This window comes from Sceloporus occidentalis, unplaced genomic scaffold, assembly GCF_023333645.1.
Source record: "Sceloporus occidentalis isolate IW3139 unplaced genomic scaffold, rSceOcc1.0.p SCAF_13, whole genome shotgun sequence".
NCBI classification, from domain to species: Eukaryota; Metazoa; Chordata; class Lepidosauria; order Squamata; family Phrynosomatidae; genus Sceloporus; species Sceloporus occidentalis.
The window spans coordinates 19,780,841-19,800,235 of NW_028316993.1; the positions used below are offsets into that span (position 1 = coordinate 19,780,841).

Below are 19,395 nucleotides of genomic sequence, written 5' to 3' on the forward strand. Positions count from 1 at the left end.
ACTAGTGAATCTAGAATGCTACTGTATATGTCCAAGAAACATTAACAAGAAACAGCATTCTGTAGATGAGGTGAAAAGTGGCTGGGTTAGAAGATTGTTGGAAGGTTTTTGACAGCAGGGGCAATGTGGGAGGAGGTCATTAGAATCATAGAATCATAGAGTTGGAAGAGACCAGTAAGGCCATCCAGTCCAACCCCTGCCATGCAGGAAATCCATATCAAAGCATCCCCGACAGATGGCCATCCAGCCTCTGCTTAAAGACCTCCAAAGAAGGAGACTCCACCACACTCCGAGGGAGTTTGTTCCACTGTCGAACAGCCCTTACTGTCAGGACGTTCTTCCTAATGTTGAGGTGGAATCCCTTTTCCTGCAGCTTGGATACATTGTTCCTGGTCCTGTTCTCTGGAGCACCAGAAAACAAGCTTGTTCCCTCCTCGATGTGACACCCCTTCAAATATTTAAACAGGGCTATCATATCACCTCTTAATCTTCTTTTCTCCAGGCTAAACATCCCCAGCTCCCTAAGTCGTTCCTCATAGGGGTTGGCTTCCAGACCCTTCACCATTTTAGTCGTCCTCCTTTGGACATGCTCCAGTTTCTCAATGTCCTTTTTGAATTGTGGTGCCCAGAATTGGACACAATATTCCAGGTGGGGCCTGACCAAGGCAGAATACAGTGGCACTATTACTTCTCTTGATCTAGACAATATACTTTTATTGATGCAGCCTAAAATTGCATTGGCCTTTTTAGCTGCCGAATCGCACTATTCACTCATGTTCAACTTGTGGTCTACTTGGACTCCAAGATCCCTTTCACATGTAGTTTCATTCAGCCAGGTATCCCCCATCCTATATCTGTGCATTTTATTTTTCCGCCCTAAGTGTAGTACCTTACATTTCTCTGTGTTGAATTTCATTTTGTTAACTTTGGCCCAGCTTTCTTGTCTGTTCAGGTCATTTTGAATCTTGATCCTGTCCTCTGGGGTATTAGCTACTCCTTCTAATTTGGTGTCATCTGCAAATTTGATAAGTATACCCCCAATTCTGTCATCCAAGTCATTGATGAAGATGTTGAATAACACTGGGCCCAGGACAGAGCCCCGTGGGACCCCACTGGTCACTTCTCTCCAGGATGAAAAAGTGCCATTGTTGAGCACCCTTTGCATTCAGCCGGTCAACCAGTTACAAATCCATGTAACAGTTACTTTATCTAGCCCACATTTTACAAGCTTGTTTGCAAGAATGTCATGGGAAACCTTGTCAAAGGCCTTACTGAAATCAAGATATACTATATCCACAGCATTCCCTTCATCTACCAAGCTGGTAATTTTATCAAAGAAAGAGATCAGATTTGTCTGGCATGACTTGTTTCTCTGAAATCCGTGTTGACTTTTTGTGATTAAGGAATTGTTTTCTAGATGTTCACAGACTCTCTGTTTAATGATCTGCTCTAGAATCTTTCCTGGTATTGATGTCAGACTAATTGGACGATAATTGTTGGGATCCTCTTTTTTCCCCTTTTTGAAGATCAGGACAACGTTTGCCCTCCTCCAGTCTGCTGGGACTTCTCCTGTTCTCCAGGAGTTCTCAAAGATTATTGCCAATGGCTCCGATATTACATTTGCCAGCTCTTTTAATACCCTTGGATGTAGTTCATCTGTCCTGGAGACTTAAATTCATTTAGATTAACAAGGTATTCCTGTACTATCTCTTTACTTATTCTGTACTGAAATTCCCCTATTCTGTCCTCTGCTCCATTATCCTCTGATTGAACACCCTTTTCCTTTTCTGAGAAGACTGAGGCAAAGAAGGTGCTGAGTAATTCTGTCTTTTCTCTGTCTCCTGTTAGCATTTTGCCATCTTCTCCACGCAGTGGCCCTACCATTTCCTTCTTCTTTTTTTAATTTTTTTTAGTTTTTAATTGTTATGTTTTATATTTTACTGTTGTCAATTGCCCGGATTGGTTTGCCATAGGGCGGTATACAAATAAATATTATTATTATTATTATTATTATTATTATTATTATTATTATTATTCCTTTTGCTGCAGACGTATCCAAAAAAGCCCTTTTTGTTGTTCTTAACCTCTCTAGCAAGCCTGAGTTCATTCTGCACTTTAGCTTTCCTGACTTTACCCCTACACATGCCTGCTATTATGTAGTCTTGAGATTATAAAGCACTCAGTTAAGGGTCGGATGGAGTGGGATAGCGGGAAGAACCAGGAAGAAGTATATGTTTGGTGGGAGGAAGGCAATTCTTTTAAACTAGTTGGGGCACATTCAAATTTAGAGAAACAAGTCAGACACTGACAGGTCTACTAAACTAAACTACCAACTAGAGAAAAGGCCAGAAAATGAAAGGTGGGGTACTCTCCTTTATTGGAGACCTCTAAACAGAGATTAGAAGATTACCTTTCATGGGTGCTTTAGCAATGGATTCCTGTACTAGCTGGTTTGATGTGTGGCTTCAAGTCATTTCCAACCTATGACGACCCTTAGGTGAACCTATCATGGGGGTTTTCCTAGCAAGATTTGTTCAGAGGAGGTTTTCCGTTCCCCTGAGGCTGAGAGCATATGACCTGCCCAAGGTCACCCAGTGGGTTTCATGTGCAAGCAGGGAACTGAACCCTGGTTTCCAGGGTTGTAGTCAAAGACTCAAATCACTATGCCACACTGGTATTTGATTCATCCAACAGGATTCTGACCATTATAATTATATATTATTTTTAAATATTCTTTTGAAACTGTTTTATATTGGTGTATGCAGTGCACCTCACCCCCCCCCCCCCCAATATAAGATAAATTCCATGAATGATCAAGCCCCATTAATTTGAATGGAGCGTGCTGCTCCGGAGTGTGGTGTGGCATGGGCCATGGGCCCATGCCCCATTCACCATATTAGGGCTCACTATCCACATGACCTCAAGTCCACGTATGGTGAGCCCGCGTATAGCATGTGCATGCTGTACTGCACACTTCTTAGAGAAACCATGCCCTATGAGGAGAGTCTTAGGAAGCTGGGTGTGTTTAGCCTGAGAGGTGACATGATAGCCATATTTGAAATATTTGAAAGATGTCATACTGGAGGTTTTTAACCAAAGGCTGGATGGCCATTTAACAGGGGTGCTTTTACTGTTTATTCTCACATAGCAGGGGATTGGACTGGATAGCCCTTGGGGTTTCTTCCAGCTCTAGGATTCTAGGATTCTATTCAGCAGTCTGTAAAGTAATAATAATGATTGCAGCTGTGGTGGTGCTTTATCTGCTGCTGCTGCTGCTGCTGCTGCTGTGGTTAAAGAGAAGTATGATAATGAATTTAATGTGAAATACTTCTCCCCACAAGGTGAACCATTTGTGGTTCTCATATTACTAATTGCTTCAATTTGGTTATTTCAGTCCATTATTACCCCAAGTAAGTGGCTACACAGAAATGTGAAAGAAAACTGGACATTCTTTTCCCAACATGCCCACAGCGAAGCTTTAAAATTATTTGTTTCATTTCTATCCCTCTGCTTCTCCCAGCCCACAGTGGAACTGGAGGCACTGTACAGAGTGGTTTCCAAGTCTGTGTGTCTCCCATTCAGAAATGACCAAATTCAGGCTTGCTTAGCTTCAGCACGACTGCTACATCATGTGCCTTCAGGCCATTTGACTCACGTATTGTTGATTATGTGAAATTTCTCTCCCTTCACAAATGTCAGATCGTCCTCAGTTCTGGCTTCATAATCATACAAGGCAACGAAAAGTGTCACTCCTCCACCTGCAAGGCATCAGTAGAATGGCAGTGAAAAGTCACCAATGCTAGCTTATGAGAAACTCTGTTACCCATGATTGCACTGTGTTTTATAACTGCCACACAGGACATGCTACTGACATGGAGTTGGACAAAAATGGTTGGAGCCAGCCTTCCTCATCCGTATGTCTACCAATTGTTTTGGACTCTTAACATCTCTGGTTCGTTGGTTGGTTGGTGAGATGAGAACATTTGTACACAGATGCAATTGTACATCTAGAGAATCCTAGGTTGGGAAAGGCTGATTTAAGGACATAAAGAACAGAAGGCATGGCCTGACACATTAAATACCATCCCCAAACAGCTGATTAAAAAAAGTAGGAAAGCAATAGAGACACACCCATTGTGTCCTCAGACCCAGACCCTCATCCAGCCCAGTTCCAGATTTGTTTAGGAGACAGACCTGTGATCCCAGTTCCATGCGTGTGCAGAGTAGGGGTGGGATACAGTCCAGAGCCCCCCATGAAGGCAGGAGTAGATGGCCCAGGCGTTCCCTGGAAGTTGTTGAAGTCGGGGATGCGGGTGAAACTGTTGGGGGCATTCTGCTGGGTAAGATCAGGATTGTAGCAGGAGTTGGGGGGTGGGTTAGGTGTTCCGTCACCACCATTATTCTGGTTCTTATTTGTCTTCTTCTTTTTGCATTGCACACAACCCATTGCTGGGCAGCACCTGGGTGGAGGGTGGAGGGGGTGGGGAGAGACAGAAGCAAGGGAAATGAAAAAGGAGGCACAAGGGTAGGGAACATGGTGCCCTCCAGGTATTTTGGACCACAACCCCTCTTCACCTGCAACCATGAGACATACTCGCGGTGGCATATGCAGTCCAAAATATATGGAGGCCACTGTATGGGTTGCCTACCGCTGCAGGATAGTGTAGGAAAGAAACGGAGGTCATGTTGGGACGGGAGGGGGTAAGGTCTGGATTCACAGGGAGAGCCAAAGACCTGCTTTTGGATGTATTCAAGGTAGAATTGCAATGCAAAAATGGTGCATTAAAAAGAGTTTTTGTTGTTCATATTACATAACCACAAACAGGCATGTGTTCTTGACAAATAATACGTGATGTAAAATGATGGAGGAGAGAGAACTATGCCTTCTCCTTACAGCTCCTTAAATGATGCTCCCAAATTATGACATATGGGCAACAGAAGGGAAATTGTCTGGATTCAACAAGAAGCAGAGGGGAAGGAAAGAGCGTGTTTGCTGGCTCTGTTCTCCTCAAGGACGGTTGAATGAAAGGTGATTTCTTGCTCCCCATTCTTTCTGCCACAGGCTGGTTCCATGGCAACATATTTGAAATGCCAGGCAAAGGAAGGCATCTTTGCTGGGAGATAAGGTAGACTACAGAAGGTCAGGCAGAGAATGGAGAACATTTGAAAATGTTCCAGATAGCCCAGGCTATGCCACACCATCCTTGCCTCACCTCACTTTTGTGATAATATGCCACTCGTCAGGATGGCAGGAACTAGCAGTTTTTCTTTTGGATTTTTAAAAAAAACACCTAGAACCCCAAGATTCACCAACCAGAACCAGGTGCAAAATTCACTTTGAATACAACTGGAAAAAAATGCCAAGCATCCAAACAAACTTTCATTCCAGATAATTTCAACATCCTAATTTAGAAGTAGGACGGATCAATCATTCCATTGCTACTATTGTAAAACAAGTGGGAGTAAGAAATCCTTGGTGATCCACTACATATCCATACCCTCCAACTATCCTGGTTCGTCAGGGAGGGACCCAGTTAAATCTCTGTCATTCCACCTTCTCAGCTACTTTTAATTCCAATTACTCTCTCATTTTCCTACTTTCTTCCTTTGTTCTGGCTTACTTAAATTGCTGCAAACTGAGTCCTGAACAGAGAGGCCAAAATGAAGCTGCTAAGGGGCACTTTAGAGGTATGCTGTTTAAATTATGTATGCGTCCTATGAGGCTGGAAGTCATGCCAAAGACACGCTCCAGTCCCAATGATTGGAGTGCAGCTTTTGCACAGCTTCTGGCCTCTTAAGATGCGTGTGTTACTTAAACAGCATACCTCCAAAGTGATCCAGTAGACTCTGGCAAAAGCAAACTACTGCTAACTACTTCTCCTGACTTTGAAATAGAACATCCTGTGGTGTGTGACTCCAAATTGTTTCTTGAGGCAAGCAAAAAGAATAAATGAAACTTATAAAAAGCAAATGAAGTTTTTGCAGAGAAATCTCAGGGCCTGGAACAACCCTAAACTAGCAGTCTTATATGAGGTCGTTCTGGCTGACAGAGAGTAACTAGCCCAAGTTTGCCCAGTGATTTTCAAGACACAGTGGGTACCTGGGTCTCCTAAGTTGCAGTTCAAGACTTTAATCACACACCAGCATTGCCACTGAAGGCTGTATGCTTGTGTTTTAGAAAATTGCTAACAACTATTTGCTTGAATCCTGTTTGGACCCTACATTTTCATAAATGAACTTAAGTCTGCAGGAATCAGAATTGTGCTGTTGTGTAATATCCATATCCAGTAATAATAATAATAATAATAATAATAGGATTTATTTATATGCCGCCCAATCACTGGGAATCCGGGCGGCTTACAACAGAGGGGATAATAGACAGTTCCCTGCCCTCAGGCTTACAATCTAAAAGACACGACACAAAAGGAAAAGGGAATGGTGGGGGGGAAGGGGATCAGGTCCAGCATTCTTCTCTCCCTCTGAGGCCTAGACCAAGGCAGATGGACCAGAGGGAGGGCTCTTCTTCTTCAGGCTAGCCCTGATGGAGCTGGGCAAGCATATTCTCTCCCTCACAGGCTGAAGGATGACATTTAAGGAGGGAGGGGCCTCTTTCTTCAGGCTAGCCCCTGATGGAGCTTGGCCAGCCTGTTCTCTCCCTCACAGGCCAAAAGATGACAGTTGAGGAAGGAGGAGCCTCTTTCTTTAGGCTAGCCCTGATGGAGCTGGGCCTGCCTGATCACTCCCTCACAGGCCGAAGGATGACAGTTTAGGAGGGAGGAGCCTCTTTCTTCAGGCTAGCCCCGATGGAGCTGGGCCAGCCTACTCTCTCCCTCACAGGCCGAAAGATGACAGTTATGGAGGGAGGAGCCTCTTTCTTCAGGCTAGCCCTGATGGAGCTGGGCCAGCCTATTCTCTCCCTCACAGGCTGGAAGATGACAGTTATGGAGGGAGGAGCCTCTTTCTTTAGGCTAGCCCTGATGGAGCTGGGCCAGCCTATCTGTAGAAGACTGTTGTTACATTACTATGTAGCGGAGCCAGCAAAGTGCCTGATGCATATTGGTATGTGATGTTCATCTATGAACAATGCACATCAGTGCCCGATACATATCAGTTTTCATCAGTGTGTAATGCATACCAGGTGAAGTAACATCTTTAATGAATGAAAGCAAATGAATTCAAGCAAGGCACTACCTCTGGGTTTATTTTACTATTTCTTTTTGCCCCCTCCTTTCTGAATGAAGTTTGCTTGCCATGTGAACATGCCATTTTTCCATCAAGATTTAACGAAAGAAAATGGGGTTGTGATGAACTGACTCACAAACCAGCCAATCAGAAGCCAGAGACCCTAAGCCAATCAGGTGCTGGCTGAGGAGTTTGAAGATTCTGCTTGGCAGTTAGTTTTAGTCAGTTAGGTTTTGGAATCCTGAGGGAGGAAGCTGGTGTTTTGGGGAACAGTAGAGTCCAAGAGAGGACTGGCTTCCAGAAGTTCCTGAGGGAACAACATTTTGTTAGAGTGGGGTGTTGATCATAGACCAAGAAAGGGTCTGATAGGTCCAGAGAAGGACAGTATTCGTTTTGGGAGTCTAGAGAAGAGAGACTCAGTGTAGCCAGACTCTGGAAGAGGGGTTTTGGTTACATAATTTCCTGAGGGATATTATAGCCTGTGTGGCTGAGTTATTAATTGGGATTTAAAAACAAACCTGTATATATGTAACCAAGAAAGACACAGTAACAACTTCATGTCCAAGTTACCTTTTTCCATTCTGTTTTAAAATAAACTTTTATTTTTGTTTGAATATCCACTTAGCCTGTGTTTTGAAATCAAACCACGCTACTGATCTTTAGAAACGCAGGGGTGTGGGGCCATCATAGGAGAGTATCTTGGGGCCCTTCACATAATAATAATAATAATAATAATAATAATAATAATAATAATAATAATAAATTATACATAAATTAGGTGGGTCTAAAGAGCCAGTGTCAAGGTGAAGGGTGGGCAGAGACCTTCACAGGGGTCTCAGAATATATTGAGGGGAGAAAGAATGAGAGAGAGAGAGGGGGGGTTGATTTTTTGTGCCTGTCTAAACCACAAAGTGGCTGGTTTTTATGTGCAGAGACCACAATGAAGCTGTGGATATCCCTTAAGACAAACATGCTATCATAATAAATAATAATAATAAAATTTATTTATATCCTGCCCCTCTACAAGATGCAATTGGGGCGGCTTACAAAGATTAAAAAACCATGTATTCCAAAACCCTCAATCCCCCTCTTAAAATACAATTAAATGATGTAAGAGGTTTTTTTAAAAAATCATACATAAAAATAAAATTAAATTAAACTATAGACTGTGACTAAAGTGCAGCTGGAGATCTTAGAGTTCTTCTGATGGCTGGAGAAACTATTCAGGAAAGGCCTGTCGGAAGAGATCCATCTTTATAGATGGATATATATATCCATCTGAAGCGGAGGCCAAGGTGGGACTCCATTGCCGCCTTCTTCACCATCGGCTCTCCAGCAACAGAGGCGGCGCAGAAGCAGTCAGGCCTGGGCGAGGCTCTCTTCCGCCCCTCCTTCCACCTGCCTGGTTGCCAGAGCGACGCAACTGAAGCGGAGGCCAAGGCGGGACTCCATTGCCGCCTTCTTCACCATCGGCTCTCCAGCAACAGAGGCGGCGCAGAAGCAGTCAGGCCTGGGCGAGGCTCTCTTCCGCCCCTCCTTCCACCTGCCTGGTTGCCAGAGCGACGCAACTGAAGCGGAGGCCAAGGCGGGACTCCATTGCCGCCTTCTTCACCATCGGCTCTCCAGCAACAGAGGCGGCGCAGAAGCAGTCAGGCCTGGGCGAGGCTCTCTTCCGCCCCTCCTTCCACCTGCCTGGTTGCCAGAGCGACGCAACTGAAGCGGAGGCCAAGGCGGGACTCCATTGCCGCCTTCTTCACCATCGGCTCTCCAACAACAGAGGCGGCGCAGAAGCAGTCAGGCCTGGGCGAGGCTCTTTTCTGCTCTTCCTTCCACTTGCCTAGTCTCAAGACCATTGAACTCTGTCCCCAGTTTTTGTCATTACTTAAAAAGTCACAATAGATCGATTGCAGACTATTTAGGGGACTACGAGAAACTGGTTAGATGGAGAGTCTTGAGGTCAATCAAGATATATATCCATCATTGTATGTTTCAGGGGAGGGATTAGATGTCTTCAACGGAGCAGCAATTCAAGTTGTGCAGGGCAATGGAAGATATGGCATTAGCAGGGCAAATGGTCATTACAGAAGAAGACGTGATAGATGTCTGATATCTATTCCGCCTTCCATTCGCCCTGCTACCCCAAAAGATCTGGAAAGCATGCCTAACCATTCGCCAAACCTTTCCCTGCTCTTATGTAATGCCAGGTCAGTGAAGAATAAGTCCCGTATCATCTATGACTTACTGATAGATCACAATGCTGACCTGGCATGTATCACAGAGACCTGGCTAGGAGCAGATAGCTCTGTAACCTGGGCTCAGGCCCTTCCGGCCGGGTACTCTGTCAATGAGCAGATAAGGGGAAGCGGGAAGGAGGGAGGCATAGCCATAATCCATAAAAACAATCTAACTTTAACCAGGATACCTATCTGTGCATTAAACCACATTGAATGCATTTACCTTCGCTTGAAGACCAGGGAGAGTTTGGGGATTCTGTTGGTCTATCGCCCACCCCGTAACGTAACAGACTCCCTAACTGAGCTGACACAACTAGTCTCAGAGCTGATGTTGGAATCGCCTAGGCTGTTAGTCCTGGGCGACCTCAACATCCCTCTCAAGGGTGATTTGACTAATCTTACTGGTGCGGCTCGGGAATTCATGGGTTTCATGACAAACATGGGCCTCTCCCAGATAGTCTCTGAGCCCACGCATTCTGCAGGTCATACTCTTGATGTGGTCTTCTGTACCGAACAGGCATATCCATGGGCAGAAATAACTAGTATCTCCGCATTATCATGGACAGATCATTTCCTGGTTAAGGTTGGTCTGGAGACTACTATTCCTCCCTCTAGGGGTGGAGGACCAATTAAAATGGTCCGCCCTCGAAGGCTGATGGAACCCATTAGGTTCCAAGAAGCCCTAGGGGGTTCTATGGTTGGCAGTGCCAGTGACTCTGTTGAAGTTCTGGTTAATTTATGGAATAACAACATCACCAGAGCTATAGACATGATCGCTCCCAAGCGTCCTTTCCAACCCAGTAAAAACCGTAACCCTTGGTACACTGAAGAGCTTAAACAAATGAAGCGGGTTGGACAACGACTAGAGAAGCGTTGGCTGAAATCTCAACTCATATCTGATAAGATACTTCATAGGACTTTTCTTAGGTCCTATCAAATGGCGATAGATGCAGCCAAAAAATCTTTCTACTCTGCATCTATCGCATCTGTGAAATCTCGTCCAGCTGAGCTGTTCAGGGTGGTAAGGAGTTTAACACAACTGCCTCCCACCCAGAACCCTCTATTAGAGTCAACCATAGCTTACTGTAATGCTTTTAATGATTATTTCACAGATAAAATCTCTCGGATAAGAGCTGATTTAGATGCCAACTTTAAGTCAGAAGCAATGAGAGAGGCATCCAACGCCTCCGCCATTACTGTTAGACTGGATCAATTTGAGTCGGTAAGTACTGAGGACGTGGACAAGCTCCTTAGTAGTCTGAAAAAAACGACTTGCCCTCTTGACCCTTGCCCATCCTGGCTGGCTGTCCAGGGGGGTGATATAGTCAAGCTGATGCTGAAAAATATAATCAATGCATCCTTCAGGGAGGGTACCCTGCCTTCTTGTCTTAAGGAGGCAGTGGTCAGACCACTCTTAAAAAAGCCCTCCCTGGACCCTCTGGATAGAAATAACTATAGGCCAGTCTCGTTGTTGCCATTCTTGAGCAAGGTGATCGAGAGGGCGGTCGCCAATCAACTACAGGCAGTCTTGGATGAAGCTGATTATCTGGACCCATTTCAAACCGGATTCAGGGCAGGATACGGAGTTGAGACGGCCTTGGTCGCCTTAGTTGATGATGTCCGTCTAGGCATTGACAGGGGAAGTGTGACCCTGCTGGTGCTCTTAGACCTCTCAGCGGCCTTCGATACCATCGACCATGGTATCCTTCTAGAACGCCTGAGAGAGTTAGGTATCGGAGGCACTGTTCTACAGTGGTTCCGGTCCTACCTTTCAGGCAGATTCCAGATGGTGGCGCTAGGAGACAGTTGCTCTTCTAAAAGAGAGATAAAATTTGGTGTACCCCAGGGCGCAATATTGTCTCCTATGCTGTTTAACATTTACATGAAGCCGCTGGGAAAAATCATCCAGAGACATGGGGCAGGATGTTATCAGTACGTTGATGACACCCAAATATATTTCTCTATGTCTCAAACTGATGCAGTGACTATGGATGGCATCTCTCCTCTGAATGCCTGTCTTGGGGCGGTAATGGACTGAATGAGGGAAAACCAACTCAAGCTGAATCCAGGTAAGATGGAGGTACTTGTTATAGAAAACCCAAGCCCAGGTATGGAATTATGTCAGCCAGTTCTGGATGGGGTCACACTTCCCCTGAAGGGGTGCTCCTTGACTCGTCGCTTCACCTGACAGCTCAGGTAAATGCGACAGTCAGGAGCACTTATCAGCTTCGGCTGATACGCCAGCTGCACCCCTTCCTGGAACTGGGAGACCTTGAAACAGTAGTACATGCACTGGTCACCTCTCGATTGGACTTCTGTAATGCGCTGTATATGGGGCTACCCTTGTGCCAAGTTCAGAAACTTCAACTTGTACAAAATATGGCAGCCAGGTTAATTACAGGTACTCGTCGTACCGATCACATAACACCGGTTTTGAAATCCCTTCACTGGCTGCCAATTAGTTTCCGGGCAAGGTACAAGGTGTTGGTGATTACCTTCAAAGCCCTACATGGCTTGGGTCCAGAATACTTAAGAGACCGCCTACTTCCATACTGTCCGTCCCGCACTCTAAGGTCCTCGGGGAAGAATCTACTTCAGCCAATAAAATCTAGGCTAACTTCAGTCACCCAGAGGGCCTTTTCCATCGCAGCTCCGAAGCTATGGAATGACCTGCCGAAGGAGATCCGTGACATTTCTACTCTTACAGCCTTTAAGAAGGCTCTTAAGACGGATCTCTTCCAGCAGGCCTTCCCTACCTAGTTCTACTCCCCATTTACTGTGACTTATGTCACTCTGTCCACCAATTCTTCTCTTAAATTTAATGAGAAGAATTACATTAAAATTAATTAAAATAAAATCCTTGCCTCAAGAAGAAGAGCCCTCCCTCCATGACATCATCATCAGACCTGGGAGGGAGTGAAAAAGAGAGGCCCAACTTCCATCAGGCCTAACTGTGAATGTACTCACTTCGCTCTCTGTACTTTTATTGTATTTTATTTATTTATTGTATTTTATTTTATTATCTTTATTTTTACTGTTGTAACCCGCCTGGATTCCTTGTGATTGGGCGGGCTATAAATAAATTATTATTATTATTATATTATTATTATTATTATAGCTTTTTAAAAGCTGTTTAGAGTGGTAATCATATAGTCTGGTACTGCTTTGTAAGCAATATCCACACACATAGCCAGGATTCTTCAGAATACGCCTGTGAAAGATCACTAGTAATTGTTATTGTCATTTTCATACACCTGCAGCCCAGCATGGTTGACTTGCTCTCCACTGTCCCACTAATCCAGGACTGGTGGTGGCAGGTGGCTGTGACATCTCTGTCACTCTGAATTAAGAGATGTTCCTCCACCACCCAGTGCCTTCCATGTATATTTATCTGTCCAACCAACCTCACCCCTCCACTCTGTTCTGCACCAGACTCTGCCTAAGGGGCTGTCTGGGTGCAGCCCTGTTTTCATCTCCCTTTATAAGCTTGAGAAGGGTCAGGCCATTAAAATATATATATATTGCTGTTCTGGGTAAATCAATAACATCTCCTACAGCCCACACTGACATTTCTGTGTCTTACATTTAAGGAAGCATTAAGATAGGACATGAAATCATCAAGAGAAGACCAAGATATTGTGGTGTTCTTGTTTTCATTCTGAAAGCTGTGTTGCTTCTTTTTCTTTCTCTCCTTTTTTTTTTAACCAAAAAGAGAGATCAAAAGACATTCAGTTTATCTCCTCCAGACTGAAGGACATATTGCCCATCTGGCAGGCTCTCCCAAAACGTGAGGCCATATATCATTCTTTCTCTCTCTCCATGTTCAAGATGTTTGTACATCTGCCAGATCTTGACATAGACAAGAGTAGCTTCCTTTACCTGGCCCTGGGGAGAAAAAATTAAGAATCAAAACCAATGATGTAGTGGAGACAGAGCTCAACAAGCAGGAGTACCAGAATTTTTCAGTTAGCAGTGGCCATGGCATCAGCTGCTGAAATCATCCAGATTCTCCCTTTTAAAACCTGTTTAGCTACAGTCTTCACACCAGTGTGCATGTGTGTGCTTGTGTGTGTGGGGGGGGGGGTAAATATCCTATTATGAGCTGCCCCACTGTAATACAAATTATTCTGTGGTGTTTTGCTCCTAAACAGCTTTGTTGGTAACACATTTGCCTGCATTTTTGAATTCTCCTTGGGCATCAGGGACACCTGCCATTCATAAAATAGCAATACACTGCTGGTCACATGGCTGGAATTCTCAGCTGGCTTTATAAGACTGATGTAGGAAGCCCACATGCCAACCTGTTTCTGATTGGATCATTTTCTAAGGCTTTGTATGTGAATTCCCCCCACCGTGAAGTTTCCAAGGTAACCGCACCAGGACCATTCATACTGTTGCCACTAAAGTAAGTACACTGGCATTTTTGTGTCACAGATGAAAGCAAATTCTTCCTTCCTCACAACACCCACATGCCATGTATGTGTGTGATGATTTATAGAAAGACTGGATTTTAAGCCTGTTCCATTTGCTGTGATAATCGGATTATGGCATCCTTCACATTTGAACTCCAAGATGCCACCACAAAATGTCAGCTCATCATAAGAAAAACTAGTCCCATACATCACAGGAGAAAGAAGGCAGAATGGACTGAAGAGTAGACCTCTGAGTGATCTGCATTCCGTCCAATATTTCAAAGATGGAAACCAGGACACACTTGGCATAGAGACATCAGGGTGGGTGAGAATAACATTGCCAGGAAAGATGACATCAAAATTTATTAATAATGACAGCTACAGAACACTACAGTTTTGTACAGAGAAACCTTATTAATGAAGAGGAATTTTGAAAAGTACTGTTTTAAACAGAGGAACCCTGCAATATATATACAACATTTAGGAAAGCCTGGAGAAAAAGAAAAAGGAAATCCTAATCAATAAATAAATTCTCTGTGCGTATGCATATGTACACACAGAATGATTAGGAAGTGACATTATACAATATTTGTTTCTAAGATCAAAATGACTTTCTCAGACCTGCTCAGAATGACTGCTTTCTCTCAAATCTGCTGTATGAACTTTGTGTTCATACTCACTCCCTCTGCCCAGTGTACATTATAGATCAAATAAAGTCTGCCCAGGTCTTTCATAACATAACTCACGACATAAGAAAACAAGAAAAGATAATAATTTTGGGTAAGGTGGAAATCAGCAGGAAAAGCAGAAGACTGAATTCCAGATGAATAGACTCAATCAAGGATGCAATGGCCCTCTGGGCTGTTGATGGTAAAATAAAGCCTTTGCTTGAATTCATTTGCTCCCATTCATTCAAGATGTTACCTCACCTGATATGCATCGCCCTCACACACCAGTGCAAACTGATGTGTATCGGGCACTGATGTGCATTGTTCATAGATGAGCATCACACACCAATATACATCAAGCACTCTGCTGGCTTTGCTTCATAGTAATGAAACAACAGCCTTCTACTGGATATGAATATTACACAACAGCACAGTTCTGATGAGGTAGGTTCGAAACAGGTTTCCAGCAAAGAGTTGTTAGCAATTTTCTAAAATCATTCACACCATTCCGGGTGGCTCTCTTGGTTTGGGTGTTAGAACTGCGCAGCTGCGCACCGACCAAGGGAAACTGCCAACGGAATTCCATCTCAGTTGTAGGGCACAGGGGTGGGCCCTTGCTAGCTGTGTTGCAGCGGAGGAATGATTAGTGTTGTATTTTTTCTCTGCTGCTGTGTTGCTTTGTGAGGGAGAGAGTTTATGGATATGGGGAGTGTACAGCTTGGGGAGGTAATGGATGATTGTGTTGGTGTGAGTGGGGTTCTCATTGAAGTAGTGTGGGGCAGGGGGAGATATAGCAGTAGGAGAGTGAAGTCATATCGTAAGGGAAGGCGAGATCAATGTGTAATATCTATCTCTCCTTCCATCCACTATCCTAACCAAAGCAATCGAGGGTCAGTCCAACTGTACCACAAACCCTGTCTCTGCTCCTGTGCAATGCCAGGTCCGTAAAAAATAAGACCCACATAATTTACAATCTATTAGAGGATAAGAGCTGTGACCTGGCTTGCATCACTGAGACCTGGCTTGGGCCTGAAAGCAAAGCAGTGTGAGCACAGGCCCTTCCTGCCGGGTACTTAGTTAAGGACCAGACCAGGTTAGGTGGGGGGGGGGGGGGGGAGGGTGTTGCCTTGATTCACAAGAACACCTTTTCCTTAACCAGGAACCATGTCCGACAACCTGCCCATATCGAATGTATTTACCTGACCCTGAAGGCCAGAGACAGTTTAGGGATTCTGTTGGTCTACCGGCCACCCCGTGCGCTAACAGACTCCCTGGCCGAGCTGACACAGCTGGTCTCGGAGCTAGTGTTGGAGTCCCCTAGGCTTCATGTCCTGGGGGACCTCAACATCCCCTTCGAGGCCAGCCATAGTCCAACAGGTGCGGCTCGGGAGTTCATGGCTACCATGACTGCCATGGGCCTGTCCCAATTGGTCTCAGAGCCCACACATTGGGGTGGTAACAATAATAATAATAATAATAATAATAATAATAATTTGTTTTATTTATATACCGCTATTCCAAAGATCATAGCGGTGAACAGCAAGTAAGCTAATTAGCAAGTAATTAGCAAGTAAGCTAATTAGCGAGTAATACGCTTGATATGGCCTTTTGTACGGACATGGAGATTCCGTGGGCAGAGGTAACAAATATCTTCGCCTTATCATGGACGGACCACTTCCTGGTCGAGGTTAAAATCAAGGCATCTACCCAGATCCCTCCCGGGGGTGGCAGACCTATTAGGATGGTCCACCCTCGAAGGCTGATGGAGCCCAAAAGGTTCCAAGAAGCCCTAGAGGGGTATATGGTTGGAACCGACGGCGATTCTGTTGATGCCCTGACTAACACCTAGGATACTGATCTCTCCAGGGCTATACACAATATCGCTCCCAAGCATCCTCTCAGGCCTGCTTCCAAAAAACAGCCCGGAAGACCTCAGGGGAAGGAAGCGGGTTCTGCGACGACTAGAGAGCAACTGGCGAAGACACCAGCACTTAGCCAACAAGGCACTCCTAGACTCTCACTTGAAGGCCTACGGAGTGGCAATAAGTGCAACAAAGAATTCGTTCTATGCAGCACGTATTGCGTCCACGGAGTCACGTCCGGCAGAGCTGTTCAGGGTAGTGAGGGAGCTTACTCAGCTGCCTTCCTCCCTGAACCCTATTTTGGAACCATCCAAGGCCTGCTGTGACAAGTTTAACAACTTCTTCGCGGATAAAATCTCTCGGATAAGAGCTGATCTCGACGCCAGTATTTCTTCAGGATCCAGAGTTGAGGTCTCCAAAGCTTCCGTGGACTTTGTTGTACTGGATCACTTTGAGTCTGTGAGTACTGAGGAAGTGGACAAGATTCTTCGAAGTGTTAGGAAGACAACGTGCTCTCTCAATCCCTGTACCTCTTGACTAGCAGCTCAGGGGGGGACGGTCGTAACTACCATGTTACGCCACATAATTAATTCATCTTTTAGGGAAGGGCGATTTCCATCCAGCTTGAAATTGGCCACTGTAAAACCGCTGCTAAAAAAGCCCTCCCTAGACCCCCTGATTCGAAGTAATTATCGGCCTGTTTCGCTGCTGCCTTTCTTGGGGAAGGTGATCGAGAGGGCGGTTGCCTTCCAACTTCAATCGGTCTTGGATGATATGGATTTTCTAGACCCATTTCAAACTGGCTTCCGGGCGGGCTATGGAGTTGAGACTGCCATGGTTGCCTTGGTCGATGATCTCCGTCTGGGCATGGACAGGGGTAGCGTGTCCCTGTTAGTGCTCTTAGACATCTCAGCAGCTTTTGATACCATTGACCATGGTATCCTTCTGGAACGCCTGAGGGAGTTGGGTATTGGGGGCACTGCGCTCCAGTGCTTCCGTTCCTACCTCTCGGGTAGATTCCAGATGGTAAGAGGGCACTTACATCTGGTGTCCCTCAAGGAGCCATTCTGTCCCCCATGCTATTTAACATTTACATGAAACCGCTGGGTGAGATCATCCGGAGACACGGGGCGCGGTGTTATCAGTACGCTGATGACACCCAAATATGTTTCTCTGTTTCTCCGACTGATGCAGTGACCAGGGATGGCATCTCTCCTCTAGATGCCTGTCTGGAGTCAGTAATGGGCTGGATGAGGGAAAACAGACTCAGCTTGAATCCAGAGAAAACGGAAGTACTTGTGATAGGTTCCCCTGGCCCGGGGATGGATATTTGTCCACCTGCCCTGAATGGGGTCACGCTTCCCCTGAAGGACTCAGTTTGCAGTCTGGGGGTGCTTCTGGACTCGTCACTCCACCTTACATCTCAGGAGAATGCGACAGTCAGGAGCACTTGTTATCAGCTTCGGCTGATACGCCAGCTGCAACCCTACCTGGGCCGGGGGGACCTTGAAACGGTGGTACATGCTCTAGTAACCTCTCGGTTGGATTTCTGTAACGTGCTCTACATGGGGCAACCCTTGTACCAAACTCGGAAGCTTCAGTTAGTGAAGAATATGGCAGCTATGTTAGTCACTGGATGCTCCAGGACTAGCCACATAACACCTATTTTGCAAGATCTTCATTGGCTGCCCATTCGCTTCCGAGCCCAATACAAGGTGTTGGTTATTACCTATAAAGCCCTAAATGGCTTGGGCCCAGGGTACTTGGAGGACCGCCTCTCCCCATATAATCCGCCCCACACTCTCCGATCGGCCAGGAAGCAATTGTTGAGGGTTCCTGATACGAAGTACACTGTGACTGCACAGAGGGCGTTTTCCAACTCGGCCCTGCAGCTTTGGAACTCTCTTCCCGGCGAGCTCCGCTCAGTTACCTCCCTTGACCTGTTCAGGAAGAAGCTGAAGACCTTCCTCTTCCAACAGGCTTTCCCCCAGACACTGTGATTTCTGCTCTCTCCCCGTTACACTAGCATTTTAAGCTAGTTATTGTTGTGGTTTTTAACCTTATAATTTTTATCTTGTTTTTAATACTCTGATGTATTGTCATTGATTTTTTATGTGGATGCTGTTTGTAAATTTGTACATTGTGTAGTACGTTTGTTGTAACCCGCTTTGATCTCTTTGGAAAAGCGGGCTATAAATAAACAGTATTATTATTATTATTATTATTATTATTATTATTCCTCTTCTGTGTCGAGAGCAATCAATGAAATGTAATATGCCCTTCTTTGCCACTCACCAGGCTGGTACTTCAGGTCAGCACTTTTGTTCCATCTTTCCTGATGGGTGAGAACAAGGGCCTAAGGAAAAACAACACACAGAAAGAAGCACCATTACTCAAGACAAATCCAAAAGGGCAGACCTCTTTGACATCCCAGGGGCACATACCCTCCAAGCAGATGTGTGCGAGGAGATTGTTAGTTGTTAACACACTCCCCAAGACTCCATAATCTGCAACGTGTTACAGGGATAGGGTTGCCATGAACAGTTCTGTATTTACAGACAAAAGCTTAGCAAGCTACAGTTTAGGATCTCAGATGATGAACAGCTTCTGAACAAAGAAATAAATTAAAAGTTCAAACATATACTACAGTTTTTTGTGTGCTTTTCAGGATATGAGACCCAGTTCTAGAAGACTTTATTTATGACGTTTCGCCAGCAGCTGTGGCTGGCATCTTCAGAGAACGCTGGCATGGAAGAGATTGGGGTATATATATTGTTGGTTGAGAGGTGATTTACATGTTTATGTATTGTTCTGTTGTTGAATGGCAAGGCCTACAGGGTCTCCATTTTACTTAATGATCCACAGAATTTGCATAATCTATATTTTTGTAATACTACCTAAACATAACATAGTTTAAGGGCCACATGTTTTAATCCATCCCTGAGCCCAAGGCATTTTGCTACCAATCGAAAGGATCGAAGAGGTCATCCTTCCATTTCTTTAACATTGCTACAAGTAATGACAATGTTAAAGAAGT

At 45.0% G+C, this 19,395-nt stretch overlaps 1 protein-coding gene across 5 annotated transcripts in view; it reads right to left on the reverse strand.

Moving 5' to 3' along the window:
- LOC149305151 (proto-oncogene tyrosine-protein kinase Yrk) overlaps positions 1-19,395 on the reverse strand; it is an 84,806-nt gene that overhangs the window by 22,166 nt on the left and 43,245 nt on the right. For all 5 annotated transcript variants that reach the window (XM_089478950.1, XM_089478952.1, XM_089478951.1 and 2 more), the window contains exons 2-4: positions 18,654-18,714; positions 4,195-4,460; positions 3,656-3,758 (exon numbers count right to left, since the gene is read on the reverse strand). In XM_089478950.1, coding sequence (XP_089335076.1) covers positions 3,656-3,758; positions 4,195-4,447 — 356 coding nt within the window. In that variant the 5' untranslated portion in view covers positions 4,448-4,460; positions 18,654-18,714. The remainder of the gene's footprint in view (positions 1-3,655; positions 3,759-4,194; positions 4,461-18,653; positions 18,715-19,395) is intronic.